The sequence below is a fragment of the Pristiophorus japonicus genome, chromosome 9, assembly GCF_044704955.1.
Source record: "Pristiophorus japonicus isolate sPriJap1 chromosome 9, sPriJap1.hap1, whole genome shotgun sequence".
NCBI classification, from domain to species: domain Eukaryota; kingdom Metazoa; phylum Chordata; class Chondrichthyes; family Pristiophoridae; genus Pristiophorus; species Pristiophorus japonicus.
The window spans coordinates 167,817,842-167,841,133 of record NC_091985.1 but is presented as its reverse complement, the minus strand read 5'-3'; the positions used below and the strand labels follow the sequence as shown (position 1 = coordinate 167,841,133).

The window sequence follows — 23,292 nt, the reverse complement described above, 5'->3', positions numbered from 1 at the left end:
TTCAAAAAAGGATGCAAGGATAAATCCAATGATTACAGGTCAGTCAGTTTAACCTTGGTAGTGAGGAAGCGTTTAGAAACGATAATCCGGGACAAAATTGTCACCTGGACAAGTGTGGATTAATTAAAGAAAGCCAGCACAGATTTGTTAAAGGGAAATTGTGTTTAACTAACTTGACTGAGGTTTTTTGATGAGGTTGACGAGCGCAATGCGGTTAATGTGGTATACATGGACTTCCAAAAGGGGTTTGATAAAAATGCCACATAACAGGCTTGCTAGCAAAGTTGAAGCACATGGAATAAAAAGGACAATGGCAGCATGGATACAAAATTAGCTAAGTTACAGGAAACAGAGAGTCGTGGTGAACAGTTGTTTTTCGGACTGAAGGAAGGTATACAGTGGTGTTCCCCGGGGGTCGGTACTGGGACCGCTGCTTTTCTTGATATATATTAATTACTTAGACCTGGGTTTACAGGACACAGTTTCAAAATTTGCAGATGACATTAATCTTGGAAGTATAGTGAACAGTGAGGAGGGTAGTGATAGACTTCAAGAAGATATAGACAGGCTGGTGGAATGGGCGGACACATGGCAGATGAAATTTAACTCAGAAAATTGCGAAGTGACACATTTTGGTAGGAAGAACGAGGAGAGGCAATATAAAGTAAAGGGTACAATTCTAAAGAGGGTGCTTGAACAGAGAGACCTGGGGGTATGTGTACACAAATTGATGAAGGTAGGAGGTCAGGTTGAGAAAGGGGTTAAAAAAAAAGCATACGGGATCCTGGGCTTCATAAATGGAGCCATAGAGGACAAACGCAAGGAAGTTATGATGAACCTTTCTAAAACAGTGGTTCAGCCTCAGCTGGAGTATTGTGTCCAATTCTGGGCACCGCACTTTGGGAAGGATGCGAAGGCCTTATAGAGGGCGCAGAAAAGATTTACAAGAATGATTCCAGGGATGCGGGACCTCAGTTATGTGGACAGACTGGAGAAACTGGGGTTGGAGTTCGGAAGCAAAGGGTAATAATTGATGGATGTTTTTGTGACTGGAAGGATGTTTCCAGTGGGGTTCCACAGGGCTCAGTATTGGCACCCTTGCTTTTTGTAGTATACATCAACGATTTAGATTTGAATATAGGGAGCATGATTAAGAGGTTTGCAGACGACACTAAAATTATCTGTATGGTTAATAATGAAAAGGAAAGTCATGGGCTGCAGGAGGATATCAATCTATTGGTCAGGTGGGCAGAGCAGTGGCAAATGGAATTTAATTTGGAGAAGTGCGAGGTGATGCACTTTGGGAGTGCTAATAAGGAAAGGGTATACACATTAAGCGGTAGGCCACTTAATAATGTAGATGAACAAAGGGACCTTGGGAGTGCTTGTCCACAGATCCCTGAAAGTAGGCGGCCAGATGGATAAGGTAGTTAAGAAGGCATACGGAATGTTTGCCTTTATTGGCTGAGGCATAGAATAGACGAGCAGGGAGGTTATACTTAAATTGTATAATACTTTGGTTAGGTCACAGCTGGAGTACTGCGTGCAGTTATGGTCACCGTATTATAGGAAAGATGTGATTGCACTAGAGAGGGTGCAGAGGAGATTTACTAGGATGCTGCCTGGAATGGAGAATCTTAGTTATGAGGACAGATTGGATAGGCTGGGTTTGTTCTCATTGGAACAGAGGCAGTTGAGAGGAGACCTCATTGAGGTGTACAAAATATTGAGGGGCCTGGACATAGTGGATAGTAAGGGTCTATTGCCATTGATGGAGGGGTCTATTACGAGGGGGCATAGTTTTAAGGTGGTTGGTGGAAGGTTTAGAACGGATTTGAGGGGGGGCTTCTTTACGCAGAGAGTTGTGGGGATCTGGAACTCGCTGCCTGGAAAAATGGTGGATGCAGAAACCCTCACCACTTTTAAGAGATGGTTGGATGGGCACTTAAAATGCAGCAACCTGCAGGGTAACGGATCTAGAGCTGGTAATTGGGATTAGACTAGATGACCTTTTGTTGGACGGAGCAGATATAATGGTAAGTACTGCAGGGAATAGAATACGGCCAGGGTGATCTCCTGGACTAGTTTCGATCGCCTGGATGGATCGGAGGGGAATTTTCCCAGATTTTTTTCTCCCTAAATTGGCCTGGGTTTTTAAATCTATTTTTTGTCTCTCTCAGGAGATCACATGGCTCCAGTTGGGGTGGAGTGTAGAATATTTTAGTATAAGGGGTGTCACAGTTGTGGTGAGGCGGATTGGTTGGGCTGGGTGCTCTCTGCCTTTCCGTCATTGTTCATAGGTTTATATGTAAACTTTAGGGCTACTGACCAAGGGCCGTGTGGCTCTTTGTCGGCCGGCACGGACACGATGGGCCGGAATGGCCTTCTGGGCTATGTTTTCCTTAGAGCAGAGAAGGTTGAAAGGAGATTTGATAGGTGTTCAAAATCATGAAGGGTCTAGACAGAGTAGATAGAGAGAAACTGTTCCCATTGGCAGAAGGGTCGAGAACCAGAGGTCACAGATTTAAGGTGATTGGCAAAAGAACTAAAGGCAATAGGAGGGAAAACTTTTTTTACGCAGCGAGTGGTTAGGATCTGGAATGCGCTGACTGAGAGGGTGGTGGAGGCAGACTCAATCGTGGCTTTCAAAAAGGTATTGGATAAGTACCTGAAGGAAAAAAAATTGCAGGGTTATGGGGAAAGAGCGGGGGAGTGGGACTCGCTGAACTGCTCTTGCAGAGCCGGCACAGGCTCGACGGGCCGAATAGCCTCCTTCTATGCTGTAACTATTCTTTGATTCATTCAAATAGAATACTGGCACAACATTAAAGCAGATTGGCTCAAGTATCATTCTTTTTTCAATACACAAAATAAGCCTAGAAAGAAAATAAGCTTAGTGACAACACTGCTGTGGGGGATATGTACAGTTGAAAGAACAAATTCATGATTCTTGACAATTTTTCCATCACTTACAAATGTCAATCACTAACAATAAACACACAGTGAATTATCTGAAGGAAATTTGAAACTCAAATCAGTTTAGGAGTTAAGGATCACAGCACAAGACCTTCTAAGAGAGATGCTATAATCAATTGACTTCGTACTACTTGTCTGCTTCAATGCATTTTCTGACACAGTTCAAAGGAGTTGAAGGTTTCCAAGTAAACGACTATATTATAATGCACACAACTGTTTTTTGGAAATGACATTAGCAGATTTTTTCGCTCAAATTCACCTCCCTTTATTGCACTGGGCATCAGTATTGAGTACTTTCACAGGCCCTTCTCGCCCCCATTCTCACACACAGGTACCTCCTGCTGATTACCACCGACCGCCCTCCCTCAGCTGATGAATCAGTACTCCTCCATGTTGAACACCACTTGGAAGAAGCACTGAAGGCAGCAAGGGCACAGAATGTACTCTGGGTGGGGGACTTCAATGTCCATCACCAAGAGTGGCTCAGTGGCACCACTGCTGACCAAGCTGGCCGAGTTCTGAAGGACATAGCTGCCAGACTGGGCCTGCGGCAGGTGGTGAGAGAACCAACACAAGGAAAAACCTGCTTGACCTTGTCCTCACTAATCTACCTGTTGCAGATGCATCAGTCCCCGACAGCATTGATAGGAGTGACCGCCACACAGTCCTTGTGGAGACAAAGATCCGTTTTCACACACCAAGGACACCCTCCATTGTGTTGTGTGGTACTACCACCGTGCTAAATGGGATAGATTCAGAACAGATATAGCAACTCAAAACTGGGCATCCATGGGCGCTGTGGGCCATCAGCAGCAGCAGAACTGCATTCCACCACAATCTGTAAACTCATGGCCCAGTCCCTCACTCTACCATTACCATCAAGCCAGGGGACCAACCTTGGTTCAATGAGGAGCGTAGAAGAGCATGCCAGGAAGTGCCAACCTGGTGAAGCTACAACACAGGACTACCTTGAACAGAGGCCCAACCAGTCCCCATCCACCACCCTCCTCCTCCTCTTCCTCTTCCGCCTGGCTGATCTTGTTCTCACATTGAACAACTTCTCCTTTGATTCCACTCACTTCCTCCATGGGAAACCGCATGGGTCCTAGCTATGCCTGCCTTTTCGTGGGATATGTGGAACATTCTTTGTTCCAGTCCTACTCAGGGTCACCTCCCTCACCTCTTTTTCCGGTACACCGATGACTGTATTGGTGCAGTTTCCTGCTCTCGCCCAGAACTTTGCTTCCAATTTTCACCCTTTCCTCACCTTCACATGGTCCATCTCTGACTCTACCTTTTCTTTCCTCAACTTCTCAGTCTCCATTTCTGGGGATAGGCTATCTATTAAAATCTGTCGGACTCGATTCCATTCTCCCAGTATCTGTGTCTCCGCCGCATCTGTTCTGACGATGCCACCTTCCACACTCGTGCTTCCAGTATGTCTTCTTTTTTCCTCAACCGAGGATTCCTCTCTACTGTGATTGACAAAGCCCTCGACTGTGTCTGTCCCATTTTCTATACTTCCACTCTCACCCCTTCACCTCCCTCCCAGAACCATGACAGTGACAGACTTAGAAACAACTCTGTGTCCTCACCTTTCATCCCACCAACCTCTACATTCAACGGATTATCCTCTGCTATTTCTGCCGCCTCCAGCGTGATTCCACCAAAAGCAACTTCCTCTCCAGTCAGCATTCTGAAGGGTCCGCTCCCTCCGCGACACCCTGGTCCACTCCTCAATCACCCCCAACAGCCCCTCCCCACAGCAACTGCCCTTTTACCTCCTCCCTTCCCACCATCCTGGGCCACAAATATTCCTTCCAGGTGAAACAGCGATTTGCTTCTACTTCTTGCAATTTACTATACTGTATTCGCTGCTCACAATGCGGTCTCCTCTACACTGGGGAGACCAAGCGTAGATTGGGTGGCCGCTTTGCGGAACACCTCCATTCAGTCCATAAATGAACTTCCTGAGCTTCTTGTCGCTTGTCACTTTAATTCTCCACTCCACTCAGATCGCTCCATCCTCAGCCTCCTACACTGTTCCAACGAAGCTCAACATAAGCTCGAGGAACAGCACCTCATTGTTTGATTAGGCACTACAGCCTTCTGGACTCAACATCGAGTTCAACAATTTCAGACTATAACCTCTGCCCCTATGTTTTCAGGCGGCAGCTGTTTATGATTCTGCCATCCCAATTTGCAATATTTAACCACTCCTGCCTTCCATCCTATCGCAGACCATCCCTTTTGTTCTTTCCTTCCCTCCTCCCTTTCCCTGCCTCTGCACCTGCTTAAAATCTGTTACATCGCTAACCTTTTCCAATTGTGACAAAGGGTGTCAGATCTGAAACGTTAATGGTTTCTCTCTCCACGGATGCTGCCTGGCCTGCTGAGTGTTTCCAGCATTTTCTGTTCTTGTTTTGGTATGCTAGCCTTTATTGTAAACGGGTTGGAGTATAAGAGTAGGAAGTTTTGCTGCAATTATATACAGCTTTGGTAAGACCACTCCTGGAGTACCTATCACAATCTTTCCTAAAGAGGGGGTGCAACGAAGGTTCACTAGATTGATTTCTGGGATTAGAAGGTTGTCCTATGAGGACAGATTCTCGAGAGTTTAGAAGAATGATCTCATTGAAGTGCATAAAATTCTTAGAAGGGTTTATGCTGCGAGGCGGTTTTCCTTGGCTGGAGAGTCTATAAGTAGGGGTGTTAGTCCTAAATGGCCAACCCCTTATCCTTAGACTGAGATAAGAAATTTCTTCACACTGAGGCTGGTGAATCTTTGGAATTCTCCACCTCAGAGGGCTGTGGATGCTCAGTCGCTTAGTATATTCAAGACTGAAATTGATAGATTTTTGGGCACTAAGTGAATCATAGGATAGGCCGGAGGGGATAGGGCGGGAAAGTGGAGTTGATATAGATCAGGCTCGAGGGGTCGCATGGCCTACTCCTGCTCCTATTTCTTATGTTCTATTCTCTACTTGACTAAGAAAAGCATTTTTACATAAAAGATATTTAAGAAAATAGAGCATCTTACCAACACAACATTTTTGGCAGCCTTTTGTATCTGGAATTTTTGTAGATACTGCAAACTTCCTACAAAATAAATTTATGAGGTGCTTAATTCATACAACCTTTATTATATACATTAACTATTAACAGCAGTTACAAGCAATTAGTTGATTGCTGAAAATGGCTCACTTGCTGTTGAGCCTCATCAAATATCAACAGTCTATTCAAGTAGAGACAGTATGATAGAGCCTCTCCTTGCCCAACATCAGTTCCACCACAGGTCCCTGGATAGCAATCAGGAGCTACAACCCTGGCTGGTTTTACTTCCCCGAATCCAGAGGCATGGAGACCAATGTAAAGCACCCAACTGACACCCCAGCTGAGCTAAACTAAATCAGGACATATGGGAGTGAACTTGGGACCTTAGCTCCACAGCAATTGATGCATTTATCCACTAAACCTAGGGGAGCTTAGACATTTGGATTTAAACATCATGTTTTAAATTCTGAAGCAGGAGAGCGAGCCATAAAAGTAATGACAAACATAAATTCTTGTTAGCAGGAAGAGGAAGAAAATAGTAGTACGCAATAATAAAAAAAAACATCTTCTGCCTTTGCAGGGCATGAAATACGAAGACACTTCTTCCCAATCTTAATTAATCTTAGAAAAAAGTGCCTGGAAGAAATTGATATTTGGATCAGATAGTTTGTGCAATTATGGCACAAAGCATCACTGATTGGCCTTGTTGCTCCTAAACAACAAGTATTTATATAGCACCTTTAAAGTAGTAAAACATTCCAAGGTGCTTCACAGGAGCGTTATCCGAGCCACATAAGGAGCTATTAGGGCAGATGGGCAGGTTTTAAGGGGCGCCTTAAAAGGGGAAAAGAGAGGTGGAGGGGTGGAAAGGTTTAGGAAAGGAATTCCACAGCGTAGGGCAGCTGAAGGCACAGCCACCAATGGTCGAGCGATTAAAATCTGGGATGCACAAAACCCAGAACGAAGGACAAATTGCAGGGTAGGTCAGTGCAGCAAGGACATAAAGCATGCTTTTCCCGCAAAGTACTAATTTCAACTGGAAAAAAGCCAGTTATCCTTGTCACATGAAAGCTTCTTTAGTTTGTACCTGTACATAGTGAACATTATGGCATACTGCACAAGGACAACATTCCCTTTTTCAGTTTGAACACAGGCGAGCAACTTGCTCTCTGCCATCTGCCAATGTCACAGTGCAACCAGTCATCAAGCACATTGCCTCGGATTTCCCTCCTGATTGAACTATGAGGAAGTGCCTGGCTTCCCATCTGGTGATAGAAAAGCCAAGCTTTGGAACTTCTCATAAAGGCGACTATAGTCACAAATCCATATTCTACCAGTCTGTAAACTTGTACAATGTTGCAAGCACACCAACTGTCTGGAACTTGAAACGTGTCTACTTGATTTTATTGATACTATTGAAACTTTCTTCTCGTTTCCCTTAAAACTGAAAATACATTATCCGATAAACTCTTCCTCCTACCTATCACTGTGTCGAAAGAAATACATCACATAATTGAGAAACTCCTTAGCTCTCATCAGCTTTTCCTTTCTCTTACAATATTTGGATTTTAAACTCCTACCTTAATCTCACCTCATCATTAATTCTTGATTTGCCACATTTCTTTTACTGTTTTTAACCTTGGTGATACCACTTTTGTAAGGGTTAATATGTAATGCATGATTCTGCGTGTAGTGTGGGCTCTTTACGAAAGATAATCAATAGCTTTTCTGGCTCGACAGAATAATGCAGTAACCCCGAGGACTGGAACAAGTTGGTTTTGGCGAAGGCGGAGTCCAAGGTAGAGAGACAAGTCTATTGAAGCTCTGTATAGGCATGGTTATTCTTTTGTAGAACTAAGTGAGAAACTGGAGGGAGAGTGTGTCTTGATCCATTTAGGACAGGTATCCTACTTGTGAGTATCTGATCAGTATTCATGAGTGTGCGCTTGCTTGACTGCTCAATAAAGGTCCATTTTAACCTACTCTATTCTCTGAACCATCTTGGGAGAGTATATCCCACCAATTTGGATTTCACAATTTAAAAAAATTCTAACAAGCTATTGGATAATTCACTACTGCACATGGAATTTGGTTTCAGTATCCCAATTTCTCACTGTGTCACCCATAACAAATTCTTCAATTCCAACGAGTGTGAAAGAATCTCCGCTTACCTTGGAAGTATTCGGTCAGGAAGTCTATATGCAGGAATAGAGACTGGCAATTTTTGCATTTGTCTAGCGTACTCAAAAAGACCCAACAAAGTATGAGAGTAAAGTTGGGAAGCTTTTCCTAAAAAGAAAACAAAAAATGGTGTTCAAGCAACAGTATACGACAAGTATATCAAAGTCATCTACATAGTTCATCAGGTGACAAGTTGATAGCTTGTTAAGGAATTCTTCTTTGACTTCACATTTTCAAGAAAATTCAAAATCCGAGGTGAATTAATTCCTTTAATTGCATTCTTCATCTTGTTGACTGTGAATGTCTTGGTTGCATCTTAGTTCTGTGGTAATATTTTTATATCTGCTCAGAATGATAAAAATGCATCACATTCTCATTTCTGTGTAACACTGACCCTTGTGAATTTAAATATGTCACAGCAGACAGGTTTTCCATCACAACTTAATCTTTGCAATGACATACCTACAGGCAAGTGAGAGACATCAGTGTTTCAAATAAATGAGAACGTCTTTCTGATGAGAGCAGCAAGACACAGCTGATAAGTTCACAAACAGGAAAGAATAGCTGACCCAATGCAATCGAAAAGGCAAGGCTTATTATTTAATTGAGGAAGGTGAAAGATCAGGAAGAACTTCCAAAAAGAGTGATCTCAGATTTGTGTCTGACCCCCTCCTGCAATGTAATCAAGCAAAACCTTTATAAATATCAATCTATTATAATAACAACTATTTTCAATATTGAAGTAACTGTGTTCAATCTTGATCAATGCTTTACTTCCAGAAGAGGGTCAGAACCAGCTATGATCGCTGGGATTATTGATACCTTCCGTCCAAAAGGGGCAGGGGTTCAACTCCTATGCTAATATGTGGAGAATTTAATTTGAAGAATGAGGACTGGACAGGACCTGCTTAGGAAAGGAAATGGTACTCACCACAACAAATTCTGTTTCCCTGAAGAAAGATCATCTCTGCAGACATTTATTTGTTAAGCCTGAACATGCACAGCTGATATTTTTAAAAATCATTCTCAGTATGTGGGAACCGCTGGCATTTATTGCTCATCCGGAGCTGCCCGAGAAGGTGGTGGTGGGCCTTGTTCTTGAGCCGCTGCAGTCTGTGTGGTGAAGGTGCTCCCATAATGCTGTCAGGTAGTGAGTTCCAGGATTTTAATCCAGCAACAATGAAAGAACAGCAATCTATGTTCAAATCAGGATGGTGTGTGCCTTGAAGGGGAATTGATGGTGTTCCCATGCACCTGCTGTCCTTGACCTTCTAGGTCGTAAAGTTTGCAGGTTTGGGAGATGCTGCCAAAGAATCCCTGGTGACATTCACAAGCTAAAAACTTCATGTGCTGTCCCCCATATTAGGTACCTTTCTGATGTAAATCTCAGTCATGTAGATGTTATCCATAAAGACACACCTGTCTGTCCCACCTGTGACAGGGTCTATGGCTCTTGTATTGGACTGTTCAGCCACCAAAGAACTCACTTTAGGAGTGGAAGCAAGTCTTGGACTGCCTATGATGATGATTACTTAGAACAACTTCTGATAAAACCCACTTTCCCTCTAACTATATATAAATATATTTTATTTATAATGTGGTTGTTGCTGCCATAGGAGATAAAGGAACTTATCCTCCAGTAGTGTGACCCCAAAATTTGCCAAACTAGATTTAGCAGACAGTGAACACGTTGAGAGAAATATTTTGGGATCCATTTTGGCACTAGGCTGACCTTCATTTTCTTTATAACAAATGAACAAAAAGCATTGAAGACAACGATGGATCGGGAAAGGTCTACTGCAAGTATGAACAGCACTGAAATGCTCTCTACGCTCAACGTTAGATTTGAAAAAGAGGGATGAACAGCTAAGGGATTGCAAATTGATTGAACTCAAATGATGTTGAGAAGGGATCAGAGATTGGTGTCAATCTGATCCTTTAGACATCTCAATCACAACCCTTTAAAAAAAACATTCTGGAGTTTACATGTACTTCAAGAGGGGAAATGTTACCAATGGGGAAAATAATACATTCCCAATTCAGACAACCGTGTCAATATCAGGTTTAAAGATGCAGAGTAAAGCTCCTCTACTTTGCCCAAAAATGCAATACAGCCCAACCTAGCAAAATACTTCTACACCAGTGAGATATTTAGTCATTTCCCATACTACCCACTTTGGAAGGAGATTGCCAATTTAGGGGTAGTTTTTGTGAGATGGGGCTATGCTAACTAGAAACTATATTGAAACTATGCATTTATTTTACATGTGACCTCTACAACTGGCAGGCAGAGGAAACTTTCATTGCATTGTTCTGGTCTGGATTTAAAATGATAGCTCAAGATGAAAGGCCAGTGTCTAACTCACTGCACCACCCAGTCACCCAACCATTAGTATTTTTAAAACTCAAGATTGCTAAAACTCAAGAATCATCATGTATTCTAACATCCTTTGCTTTTGTTGTGTGATTTTTAAAAAAAAACACGTTAAGTTTTATCATGACATCAGGAGTATAAACAGACATAGAAAAGTTGCTGACCATATAGGAGAGCTAACTTAACATGCAGTTGATGCTGGAGTTAAGGACAACTTCTCCTGATCCTGCATTTCCTTGAAATAGGCTGGGTTGTGTGGAAATGTATTTTATCTAAGCTGATACCATACGGTATTTGTGTGCCTTTTGATCAAAATGGAGTCCTGGCCCTTCCAGAACTTTCTGCATTTTAGCAGTCAGCTTGCATAAACAGCTAAACCTGGTTTGAGATGGCTGATGGTCATCAGACAGCTAGGAGACAAGTCATGCTGAGACAAGTAACCCCCCCATGGTGCTCTCCTATTGTCTACACTACAGGAGTTCCATGTCACCCCACCCTTATCTTCTAGCCATTATCTTCTTTCCGAGACCTCATCCATTTGATGCAGACAGATAAACTGACCAGGAAATTGGAACAATCCTGACACAATACAAGACAGGTGATAGCCCATTACCTATGACTCATGGAGTAATGGCCGGCTGGCCAACTGATAACCCTGACAAAAGGAAATATCTGGATACCATGTCAGGACCAGGATATAGTAATTAACTCTTTATCTGTATTCACTGACTGTGAGACAGAGCAATACACAGGGAGAGGCCATAACTTTGGTTTTACTGTATAAATATCTTGTTAAACTGAACCATTTCGGAGGTGTTCACTTAGCCCTTGACTGAGTGTAACCTACCCCTTGCGAGCAAGTAAATTAAAGAAACTTCTACCGGAGCTGTAAGTGTCGGAGTCATTCTTTTCGGAGGTCGAGATTGACAGTTGAGCAATCCATCTAATTTGCTCCCATCATTATCAGCATTAAAAATTTGAAATGAAAAAAAAACACCATCAGCATAAATGTCTTGAACAAAACAAAATGATGGTCATCAGAATTCTTTGTAACTATTTTGGAAAAAGGGTCCCGAAGCTGAATCCAAATATCTGTATGAATAGAAAACTAGCACTGTTGCCAATAAGTATTTGATTGATGGCGACAAAGTTCCACTACAAGAAACAATGTTTATAACTGACTGAAACAGTCCAAATCCCACGCCTGAAATTTAATTTAGTCTACTCCTCAATTTAACTTGCCTGATAGTTCAATTTATTTTCCATTAAATTTCCACTTTGTTATGCTATTTATATTGCTTAATTCAAATGATTGGATAATTCAACTTTTGTTTGCGCAAAGAACCGCTGAATTATCAGTAGAAGATAGTTGAAAGCTGTAGCAGAAGGCCACTTTTCACTGAAACTTGAGGATTAGGTAGGCCTGAAATGTTATCAAAGACTTTGTAAAATGCAACTACTCCAGACAGAGCTTCCAAGTCAGAGTTGTGAAGACCCCAAGGATGCAGCAGCAGTCAGGCAAAGGGAAAGGTATTGGCTTAGCCATTCTCTGCCAGATCTGGCTGGACCACATAAAGCACTAATGGATCTTGCTAGTTTGCCAAAATTGCTCACTATTCCAGGATCATTCTGGAATGCAAAGATAACCCCTGGCTTCTCTTCTCTACTGCAAACCATCTTAAACCCCTCTCACCTCCAACAAGTACATCATCATAGGCAGTCCCTCGAAATTGAGGAAGACTTGCTTCCACTCAAAGTGAGTTCTCAGGTGACTGAACAGTCCAATGCCGGAATTACAGTCTCTGTCACAGGTGGGATAGACAGTCGTTGAAGAAAAGGGTGGGTGGGGAGTCTGGTTTGCCGCACGCTCCTTCCGCAGTCTGCACTTGTTTTCTGCATGCTCTCGGCGAAGAGACTGGAGGTGCTCATCGCCCTCCCAGATGCACTTCCTCCACTTAGGCCGGTCTTTGATCAGGAACTCCCAGGTGTCAGTGGGGATGTTGCATTTTATCAAGGAGGCTTTGAAGGTGTCCTTGAAACGTTTCCTCTGCCCACCTTGGGCTCGCTTGCTTTGCGAGTCGCGTGTCAGGCATGCAAACAATGTGGCCCGCCCAACTGAGCTGATCGAGTGTGGTCAGTGCTTCGATGCTGGGGATGTTGGTCTGAGCGAGGACGCTTAATGTTGATGCGTCTGTCCTCCAAGGGGATTTGCAGGATCTTGCGGAGGCATCGTTGGTGGTATTTCTCCAGTGATTTGAGGTGTCTACTGTACATGGTCCACGTCTCAGCCATATAGGAGGGCGGGTATCACTACAGCTCTGTAGACCATGAAGTTGATGGCAGATTTGAGGGCCTGATCTTCGAACACTTTCTTCCTCAGGCGGCTGAAGGCTCCGCTGGGGCACTGGAGGTGGTGTTGAACCTTGTCGTCGATGTCTGCCCTTGCTGATAGTAGGCTCCCGAGGTATGGAAAGTGGTCCACGTTGTCCAGGGCTGCCCCGTGGATCTTGACTTGGGGGGGGGGGGGGGGCAGTGCTGTATGGTGGGGTAAAGTTGATGGAGGACCTTTGTCTTACGAATGTTTAATGCAAGGCCTATGCTTTCATACGCCTCAGTGAAGATGTTGACTATGACTTGGATTTCAGTCTCCGAATGCGCGCAGACGCAAGCATCATCCGCGTACTGTAGCTCGACGACAGCGGATGGGCCGGTCTTGGATCTGGTCTGGAGACGGCGAAGGTTGAACAGGTTCCCACTGGTTCTGTAGTTTACTTCCACTCCAGTGGGGAGCTTGTTGAGTGTGAGGTGGAGCATTGCAGCGAGGAAGATCGAGAAGAGAGTTGGTGCAATGACGCAGCCCTGCTTGACCCCGGTCCAGATGTGGATTGGGTCTGTGATGGATCCGTTGGTCAAAATCACAGCTTGCATTTCGTCGTGGAGTAGGCGGAGGATGGCAACAAACTTTTTGGGGGCAGCCGAAATGGAGGAGGACGCTCCATAGTCTCTCGCGGTTGACAGTGTCAAAGGCCTTTGTAAGGTCAAAGGCGGCCATGTACGAGGGTTGGTGCTGTTCCCTGCATTTTTCTTGCAGCTGTCCGTTGTGCATCTAGTGGATGAAATCCGCACTGTGACTCCGGGAGGGGCTCCTCAGCCACTGGAAGAAGACAGTTGAGGAGGATTCTAGTGACGACTTTCCCAGTGGATGATAACGGAGATTCCTCTGTAGTTGCTGCTGTCGGACTTGTCCCCTTTTTTAAAGATGGTCACGATTACTGCATCGCTGAGATCTCCTGGCATGCTCTCCTCCTTCCAGATGAGAGCGATGCAGTCATGCATTCGTGCCAATAGCGCTTCTGCCCCGCCGTACATTAGTGCCTCAGTGGAGATTCCACCGCTCCTGTTGCCTTGTTCTTGAGCTGGCGGATGGCCTTTTCTACCTTGTGCAGGGCTTGGGTTTTGCTGAGATGGCGGTGGGAAGCGTGCTGCGGGATGTAGTCGAGGACACTCGAGTCAAAGGCAGATCTTCCAAGTGCTCCTTCCAGCGGATCTTGACTGCCTCTGTGTCCTTGATGAGCGTCTCCCTATTCTTGGCCAACAGTGGGGTGGGGCCTTGGGTGTTTGGGCTGTAGGTGGTTTTGACTGCGGTGAAGAATCCTCCCACATCATAGCTGTCGGCCAGCTGCTGAATCTCCTGTGCTTTCTCCACCCACCATCTATTCTGAACCTTTCCAACAAGTACAAGGAGCTCATTAAGATGGAGACCATCTGTTCAGCTGCCTCCCTTCCCCTAGCCCACCGAGCCTAACTTCCTTGAAGGCTCCCCCCTGCCCTCGCCCTGAACTCTCCAGTTTCTCTCCTATCTCCCCATATGCTCTCTCTGAGCTCATCTTGCCCACGAGACCCACCTCCTGCTCCCTCGAGCCGATTCCCACTAAATTGCTGACCACACAACTTCCCTTCCTGGCCCCCATGATAGCTGATAGTTAACGATTCTCTCTCCTCGGGTACTGTCCAGCTCTCCTTCAAATCTGTAGTCATTACCTCTCTCCTCAAAAAAACAAAGCGTGAACCCCCTCTGTCCTTGCAAACTACCGCCCCCCATCTCCAGCCTCCCTTTCCATTTTAGAGTCCTTGAACATGCAGTCGCCTCCCTAATCGTCACCCAGCTTTCCCGGAACACATGCCTGAATCCCTCCAATCAGGTTTCTGCCCGCCACAGTACAGAAAGGGCTCTTAAAGTTATCCTATGTGACTGACAGTGGTGAACTATCCCTCCTCGTCCTTCTTGACCTGTCTGCACCCTTTAACATGGTTGACCACACCATCCTCCTTGCAACACCTCTCCTCCGTTATCCAGCTGGGTGGGACTGCACTTGCCTGGTTCCATTCTTATCTATCTAGTCATAGACAGAGAATCACCTGTAATGGTTTCCCTTCCTACTCCCGGACTGTGACCTCTGGTGTCCCCCAAGGATTTTTCCCTAGCCCCCTCCTGGCCGGCCTCCCATCTTCCATCCACCATGTCCTAACTCAAGTCCCGTTCACTTATCACCCCTGTGCTCGCTGACCTCCACTGGCTCCCGTTTAAGCAACACCTCCATTTTAAAATGCTCATCCTCTTTTTCAAATCCACAACCTTACCCCTCCCCATCTTTGTAACCCCCGCCCCCCTCCCAGCCCTACAACCCTCAGATATCTGTGCTCCACCAATTCTGGCCTCTTACTCATCCCTGATTTTAAATCGCTCCAATATTGCTGGCTGTGTCTTCATCTGGCAAGGCCCTAACCTCTGGAATTCCCTCCCTATATCTCTTCTGCTTCTCTACCTCACTTTCCTCCTTTAAGGTTCTCCTTAAAATCTACCTCTTTGATCAAGTTTTTGTTCAGGTGGATCGGTGTCAAATTTTATTTGATAACGCTCCTGCGAAGTGCCTTGGTACGTTTTACTATGTTAAAGGTGCTATATAAATACAAGTTGTTGTTGTTGTTGGGGCAACTAAGGTGGAACACAGCAAATTCCCACAAACAGCAGTGAGCGAATTACCAGATAAACTGTTTGTGATGTTAATGGGAAATTGGCCACGACTGCAGGAAGAATTCCCCTGCGCGAAATAGTGCCATGGGATCTTTTACGTCACCCAAGGGGGCAGATGGGGCCTCGCTTTAATGTCCCATCCGAAAGACGACACCCGCAACACTGCAGCACTCCCCGAGTACCGCACTGAAGTGTCAGCCCGGATTATGGGCTAAAGTCTGTGGAGTGGAACTGGAACTTGAGCCCACAACCTCCTGACTCAGGTGAAAATGCAACCACTGACCATGGATGACAAAAGGACTTTTACAAATTTCAGTCCACACCAAAGGCATACAGATCAGGAAAGACTGAGGCTCAGTTCCTAGCTGTGCTAAAATTGGGGTGGAGTGCGGAAAGCAGGTGAAGAGAAGAGATTCGATACCACGCATACTAACAGTGTTCCACTGCATCTTTATATAACAACAAATTTGTCCATCCCTTTTTCCTATTTCTTGATCAGCTCGTCACTGTACATAAAAACATAAGAATTAGGAACAGGAGTAGGCCATCTAGCCCCTCAAGCCTGCTCCACCATTGAACAAGATCATGGCTGATCTGGCCGTGGACTCAGCTCCACTTACCCGCCCGCTCCCCATAACCCTTAATTCCCTTATTGGTTAAAAATCTATCTATCTGTGATTTGAATACATTCAATGAGCTAGCCTCAACTGCTTCCTTGGGCAGAGAATTCCACAGATTCACAACCCTCTGGGAGAAGAAATTCCTTCTCAACTCGGTTTTAAATTGGCTCCCCTGTATTTTGAGGCTGTGCCCCCTAGTTCTAGTCTCCCCGACCAGTGGAAACAACCTCTCTGCCTCTATCTTGTCTATCCCTTTCATTATTTTAAATGTTTCTAAAAGATCACCCCTCATCCTTCTGAACTCCAACGAGTAAAGACTCAGTTTACTCAGTCTATCATCATATGGTAACCCCCTCATCTCCGGAATCAGCCTAGTGAATCGTCTCTGTACCCCCTCCAAAGCTAGTATATCCTTCCTTAAGTAAGGTGACCAAAACTGCACGCAGTACTCCAGGTGCGGCCTCTCCAATATCCTATACAGTTGCAGAAGGACCTCCCTGCTTTTGTATTCCATCCCTCTCGCAATGAAGGCCAACATTCCATTCGTCTTCCTGATTAACTGCTGCACCTGCAAACTAACTTTTTGGGATTCATGCACAAGGACCCCCAGATCCCTCTGCACCGCAGCATGTTGTAATTCTCAAATAATATTCCCTTTTACTGTTTTTTTTCCCCCCCAAGGTGGATGACCTCACACTTTCCGACATTGTATTCCATCTGCCAAACCTTAGCCCATTCGCTTAACCTATCCAAATCTCTTTGCAGCCTCTCTGTGTCCTCTACACAACCCGCTTTCCCACTAATCTTTGTGTCATCTGCAAATTTTGTTACACTACATTCTGTCCCCTCTTCCAGGTCATCTATGTATATTGTAAACAGTTGTGGTCCCAGCACCGATCCCTGTGGCACACCACTAGCCACCGATTTCCAACCCAAAAAGGACCCATTTATCCCGACTCTCTGCTTTCTGTTAGCCAGCCAATTCTCGATCCATGCTAATACATTTCCACTGACCCCGCGTACCTTTATCTTCTGCAGTAACCTTTTGTGTGGCACCTTATCGAATGCCTTTTGGAAATCTAAATACACCACATCCATCGGTACACCTCTATCCACCATGCTCGTTATATCCTCAAAGAATTCCAGTAAATTAGTTAAAACATGATTTCCCCTTCATGAATCCATGCTGCGCCTGCTTGATTGCACTATTCCTATCTAGATGTCCCGCTATTTCTTCCTTAATGATAGTTTCAAGCATTTTCCCCACTACAGATGTTAAACTAACCGGCCTATAGTTACCTGCCTTTTGTCTGCCCCCTTTTTTTAAAAACAGAGGCGTTACATTAGCTGCTTTTCAATCCGCTGGTACCTCCCCAGAGTCCAGAGAATTTTGGTAGATTATAACGAATGCATCTGCTATAACTTCCGCCATCTCTTTTAATACCCTGGGATGCATTTCATCAGGACCAGGTGACTTGTCTACCTTGAGTCCCATTAGCCTGTCCAGCACTACCCCCCTAGTGATAGTGATTGTCTCAAGGTCCTCCCTTCCCACATTCCTGTGACCAGCAATTTCTGGCATGGTTTTTGTGTCTTTCACTGTGAAGACCGAAGCAAAATAATTGTTTAAGGTCTCAGCCATTTCCACATTTCCCATTATTAAATCCCCCTTCTCATCTTCTAAGGGACCAACATTTACTTTAGTCACTCTTTTCCATTTTATATATATCTGTAAAAGCTTTTACTATCCGTTTTTATGTTTTGCGCAAGTTTACCTTCGTAATCTATCTTTCCTTTCTTTATTGCTTTCTTAGTCATTCTTTGCTGTCGTTTAAAATTTTCCCAATCTTCTATTTTCCCACTAACCTTGGCCACCTTATACACATTGGTTTTTAATTTGATACTCTCCTTTATTTCCTTGGTGTTTGTTCAAAGGTATACTGACTACACACTCACTTATACTCATGGAGAATTAGCCAAATGGCTTGGTTCCAACAAGCTTGCGAGTCACAAGGACTCGTGGGAGGGGATAAAAATCAAGGGTCCTGAAAACATGTGCTACTCAGATTGAAATTCAAGTAAACTAGTAAGTATCTGAAATAGGTGGTAAAGAATGTAATGGGTATTGTAATCAGATTTCTCTTTCTTCCCCTGCCCTCACTGAAATGCTTTCCTTAAGCTGTCAATTTCTTCTGGCATGGTGGGGTAAGAGAGTTACTGTTGGGAAGAGGTCGATATCTGCTTGCTTCATAAACAGCCTCACATAGGAAGCCACTAAACTGGCCCAATGCTATCGATGCTAAAACTCTGCCCAGGATCCTATTTTGAGCAACAAGAGGGAGTGTACTCTGGTGATCCAGAGGTTATTCTTGCAACAGAAAGACTATTCCTAGAATATCGCCTAAGTTTTTCAAAATCTCTGGAAAGTTTCCAGCTAGGATATCTCCAGGCTTACCCGAATTCCGAGCTACTCAAGTACAAGAATAGCTTTGAGTACTGACAGATTGCCAAATGAAAAGGTGCTGCTATCAGCCAATATTAAGAATACACCATCAGTGTAGCTACCACCACCCATAGGGAGTTTGTAGAGACATGCAAAGCAAAACATCCTGTATTGTTTTGTTACCTTGTGCCGTAGAAATTACCTGCAAGTTTCCATAAGTGTTGAGGTATGCATGCCCGAGGGGTCTGGGCTACAATAAACCCCATAAACACATTAGCCCAATACATTTTTCATGTCAAAATTCCTCCCTCTGACAGAAAGGTATGACAAAATAGCAAGTTTAAAAAAATATATTTTACATCAACTGGAACCTCATTCTATACCTAGGAGTCAGTAAAGATGGGTTGCCAATAAGTGTGAATGAAAACACAGTATGAATAAACACAACAAAAATTTACCTACTGGCCTCAAAACACCCATGTTTTACAAGTGATCTTGATCCACATGTATGCAAACTTCAGTGAGCCATCTCTATTTTATTCCCCCTTTTTAAACAAATAGGTCTAAACTTACCTTTGCTTTGAGTTTTTTTTGTTGGAAGTACTGATTTTTCTGCCAGAATCAAAGTCTTACAGTATGACCCCCTACCAGCAAACCATCCTCAGCATGTCACTAACAGGAAGCATCCCAGAGTGGCTCCATTGCAAACAGCAAGGATGGGGAAATGGGAAAAGTTGCTCCACACACACACGAACCCTGGAAAGCATGGGAATGCAAATTTCCTCACCCACTGAACGGAGCTGTTTGAACATGAGACACCAAATAAACTGTAGATCTTTCTGAAGTTATGTTCCCTCTAGTGTGCAATAAATCCTGGACACATAGGCTGGTTCCACACTTCAAAAAGAAAATGAAGTAATAAATAAACGAATAAATCTAATGAGGAATTTAGATGCTGAGGATGCTTCCCCTCATGGGGGAATCTAGAATAAGGTTCAGAATAAGGGGTCTTCCATTTAAGACGGAGACGAGGAGGAATTTCTTCTCTCAGAGGGTAGTGAATCTTCTGAATTCTCTACCGCAGAGTGCAGTGGAGGCGAAGTCATTGCATATATTCAAGGCAGAGATGGACAGATTTTTGAACCTCAGTGGAGTCAAGGGTTATGGGGATCTGGCAGGAAAGTGGTGTGGAGGCCAAGATCAGATCAGATCTTATTGAATGGCGGAGCAGGCGCGAGGGGCCGACTCCTGTTCCTATTTCTTATGTTCAGGAGAAACATTTTTACTCAGAGATGAGAAGGTAGAACTCGCCACCACATGGGAGTGGTTGAGGCAAATAGCATAGATGCATTTAAGGGGAGGTTAAATAAGTACGAGGGAGAAAGGAATAGAAGGATATGCTGATAGGGTTAGATGAAGTAATGTTGGAGGAGGCTCGTGTGCAGCATAAGCTCCAGCATAGACCTGTTGGGCCGAATGGCCTGTTTCTGTGCTGTAAAATTCTACATAAATTCATTAAAAATGTGTTTCTTTTATAAAAATGGGGAGTACTCTGAATAATTCATCTAGACTGACTTTCCCCTGCAATTAAAAACAAACTCCAGTCAGTCCTTGGGGGATGTCGAGCACAAGGTTATGGGAGCAACTCAGCGATCTTCGTGGTAAAATCTAACAGCGTGTCATGTCTTGCCCTCAGTACAGTTCGGAAGGTACTGGAGCAACTGGATGCAAATATTCCTCCTTCCACACAACTTTTAACAATGTAACTGAGCACGGTGTAACTGTTCCTTAGTCACCAAAAAGAAATTAATCACACAACGGTAATACATAAGAGGACTATATCTTTTACTTGTTTCAAAGAGCGAAGTGGCACAAAATTGATTGATGAAGTTTGATGAGCAATAATTACTATTATTTTAATTCCCAGGAAGTGGGGGTCACTGGCAAGACCAGGATTTATTGCCCATATATGCTCACCTCAATAATGATTGAAGGAAAACATGGGAATGCTTTTGGGGCTCAAGTGGAAGTTCCGCGCAATGACACACATGATCATACAGCAAAAAGTCCAGAACTGTTATCATGGGCTAAATGCCCTCCCCCATGAGAGTTGCATGAAGGGCACGTGACAAGAGATGGTGCTCTATTGGAAAGCTTTTATAAAGGGGATCAAGCCAAACTTAATCTCGATTATCTGATTTATTCAATCTTTTTGTAGCTCGCTGAGAGGATTCTATATGCACGGGTCAGACGCAGTAATTAGCCCTTGAAGCAAGAATACCTCAAACAAAATACCGCATACAAGTTATATCAAGATCTTTATAGATTGCAAAGAATAATTTTGTGCCATTCGCCCTCATACACAAGAACTGTTGATGTGGTTTACAGAATTCAAGATATAAAAAAATGGTATGGTACATACCAGATATCGATAGTAATGCATTGTTCATTACATACAGCCATGTGCACCTTCTTTGGACAAGCTAAAATAAAAACATAAGCAATGAAACACATTGAGTGGTTTAGAGATTAAGATGTACAAGATATATTTCCCCTCTCCTTCACAGTAAAGCAAGCCAATTTGTCTATGATCTATTTCAGTATACCATTTAATTTCTCAAGTACGATTCTGAGGCTGTTTCAATTGGGATAAGCAACAAATTAAATGCTAAACATTGTTTAAAACAGTTAATCTAAAACCGGAATGTTTACCTGCTCCATTGATGTTTCATGTAATTCATTAAGGTTTAAAGTGTAAATGCCTTCTTCAGCACCAAATATGAGGTACTGATCTGCAGAGAGAAAAGTGTAAAGAATTAAATGCAAAAAGCAGAAATCAAGAATAAAAACGTTGAATTTTTAGTTCGAGAAACGACAAATACCTCTTGTGTCTGGATTAATCCACGATGTTGCACAGTGAATTTTCAGAGGGCAACCATTGAATACCTTAGAGAAACAAGCACCCATCTGAAAAAGATTGATTTAATTTGTTTTAGTTAAAATAGCTTTGTATTGGTCAGTTTACACAATACAATTGCAAAATAAAACATACAGGGTACCAGCAGACACTTCCATTTTAATTACAGTGGGGCTGTGACTCCTACACAACCAGGTAATATGTTTTGTAAGGTGCAGTTCACTGAACGTGTTCCTCTTCTTACTGCCATACTGAGACTAAACATTCCACAAAGAAACACAATAAGTAATGTTTAACTTTCTGAAATAGCAATCACAACGTTTTAATTTTGCAATTAGTACAGCATCGTCCCTGAAAAAATACAGGAAATGTGATACTTTTAAACTATGGCCACAGCAAAAGTCTGTTGCAATTAGTGTTGTTTAATTCTCATCCACCATGCTAGGTCCATGTGTCACATCAGGTTATTGGTTAAATGATCTAGTTCTGTATTTGGATTCCTACAACATCTACTTCCAGCTTTTACCTTTTTTGTCTGCAAATTTATTTCATAATGTGGTATTACTACCTAAAAAAATCAGAACAAAATTATATGAACTATAGTCCCATTTTATAGTGCATATTTCACTTCAAATTTTGTATTTTATTTAGAAATGGTATACATTTTGGTGATGTGTCATTACCCTCGAAATCTCACGTCTTTGAGGGGGACTGGCACAAAATGTCTCACAAGCTACCATCATAGGAACTTGCACCAAAGCAGAGTTCATGGCTAACTAGTTTCCTTTCCAACAGTTTTATTTGTGCTGTAGGTGATCATTCATCCTCCAAGTCTTTTTACATTAACTCAGGGATCATTTTGTTTCTTTTTCATATAACGGCCTCCCTTAACCATCGTCCCACCCATCTGCTGTTGATTCAGGTCTATATTTAATCAGATCTTGGTGCAAACAACTTCCTGAACCCCACAAAGCAAAATGATTGAATCAGATCTCCCTCAGGCCTTTGTGGCGGGCAATGCAAGTCATCTTTATTCTAATTCTTGAAGGAGAGTTTTTTTCATGCCTCTCATAAATCTAATTAACAGCTATCACTCTTTGATGGGTACAACCCAAGTGCTTTTTCATCTATTGACATTCTGAGTCTATCTTCTTGGAGCCGCAATAGAACTTCAGAGCGCATCCAATGCGATCGCTGTTTCCAAGAATCTTCAGTTCCTCTTTCATGCCAAACATGTCCTTACTACTGAACAACTTTCAAGTCTCTATAAAGCCCAAGGCCATCCAAGACTTGAAAATTATTTTGCATCTGTGCACTCTTACACTTCTAATGCACTCCCGGGCAGGATACAAGATAAAGGCTACCATCTGATGGGTAACTTTTCTCTCCGTCTTTCTTCTGTCTCTATTTTATCAATTATGGCCACTGATCCTCTGAACGGCTCGATTGCTTCTAAACTGTGAATGTGTCACATACGGACATCCTTTCTCCTCTCCATCTTCACACTGTCTTTTTTTCTAATTCATTCTTTCCAGGACCTCAAAACTGTGAAGCTCCTTACTTCGCTCAGGTTTTTTTCTTCTCCTGCAACTTAAAAGTCTTTTTAAAATCCAAATCATGGAATCACCTAATCATTACTTCCTGGTTTACTCTTCCCTTCTACTTTGCTGGTATCCTGTACTGCAGGTCTTG

General features: G+C 43.4%; 1 protein-coding gene across 6 annotated transcripts in view; it reads right to left on the bottom strand.

The window, feature by feature from the left end:
* Positions 1-23,292, bottom strand: part of map4k3a (mitogen-activated protein kinase kinase kinase kinase 3a) — a 275,867-nt gene that overhangs the window by 20,541 nt on the left and 232,034 nt on the right. For all 6 annotated transcript variants that reach the window (XM_070890095.1, XM_070890098.1, XM_070890096.1 and 3 more), the window contains 5 exons: positions 21,566-21,650; positions 21,396-21,475; positions 21,106-21,166; positions 8,202-8,319; positions 6,017-6,075 (listed from right to left, as the gene is read on the bottom strand). In XM_070890095.1, the coding sequence (XP_070746196.1) occupies positions 6,017-6,075; positions 8,202-8,319; positions 21,106-21,166; positions 21,396-21,475; positions 21,566-21,650 (403 nt within the window). The remainder of the gene's footprint in view (positions 1-6,016; positions 6,076-8,201; positions 8,320-21,105; positions 21,167-21,395; positions 21,476-21,565; positions 21,651-23,292) is intronic.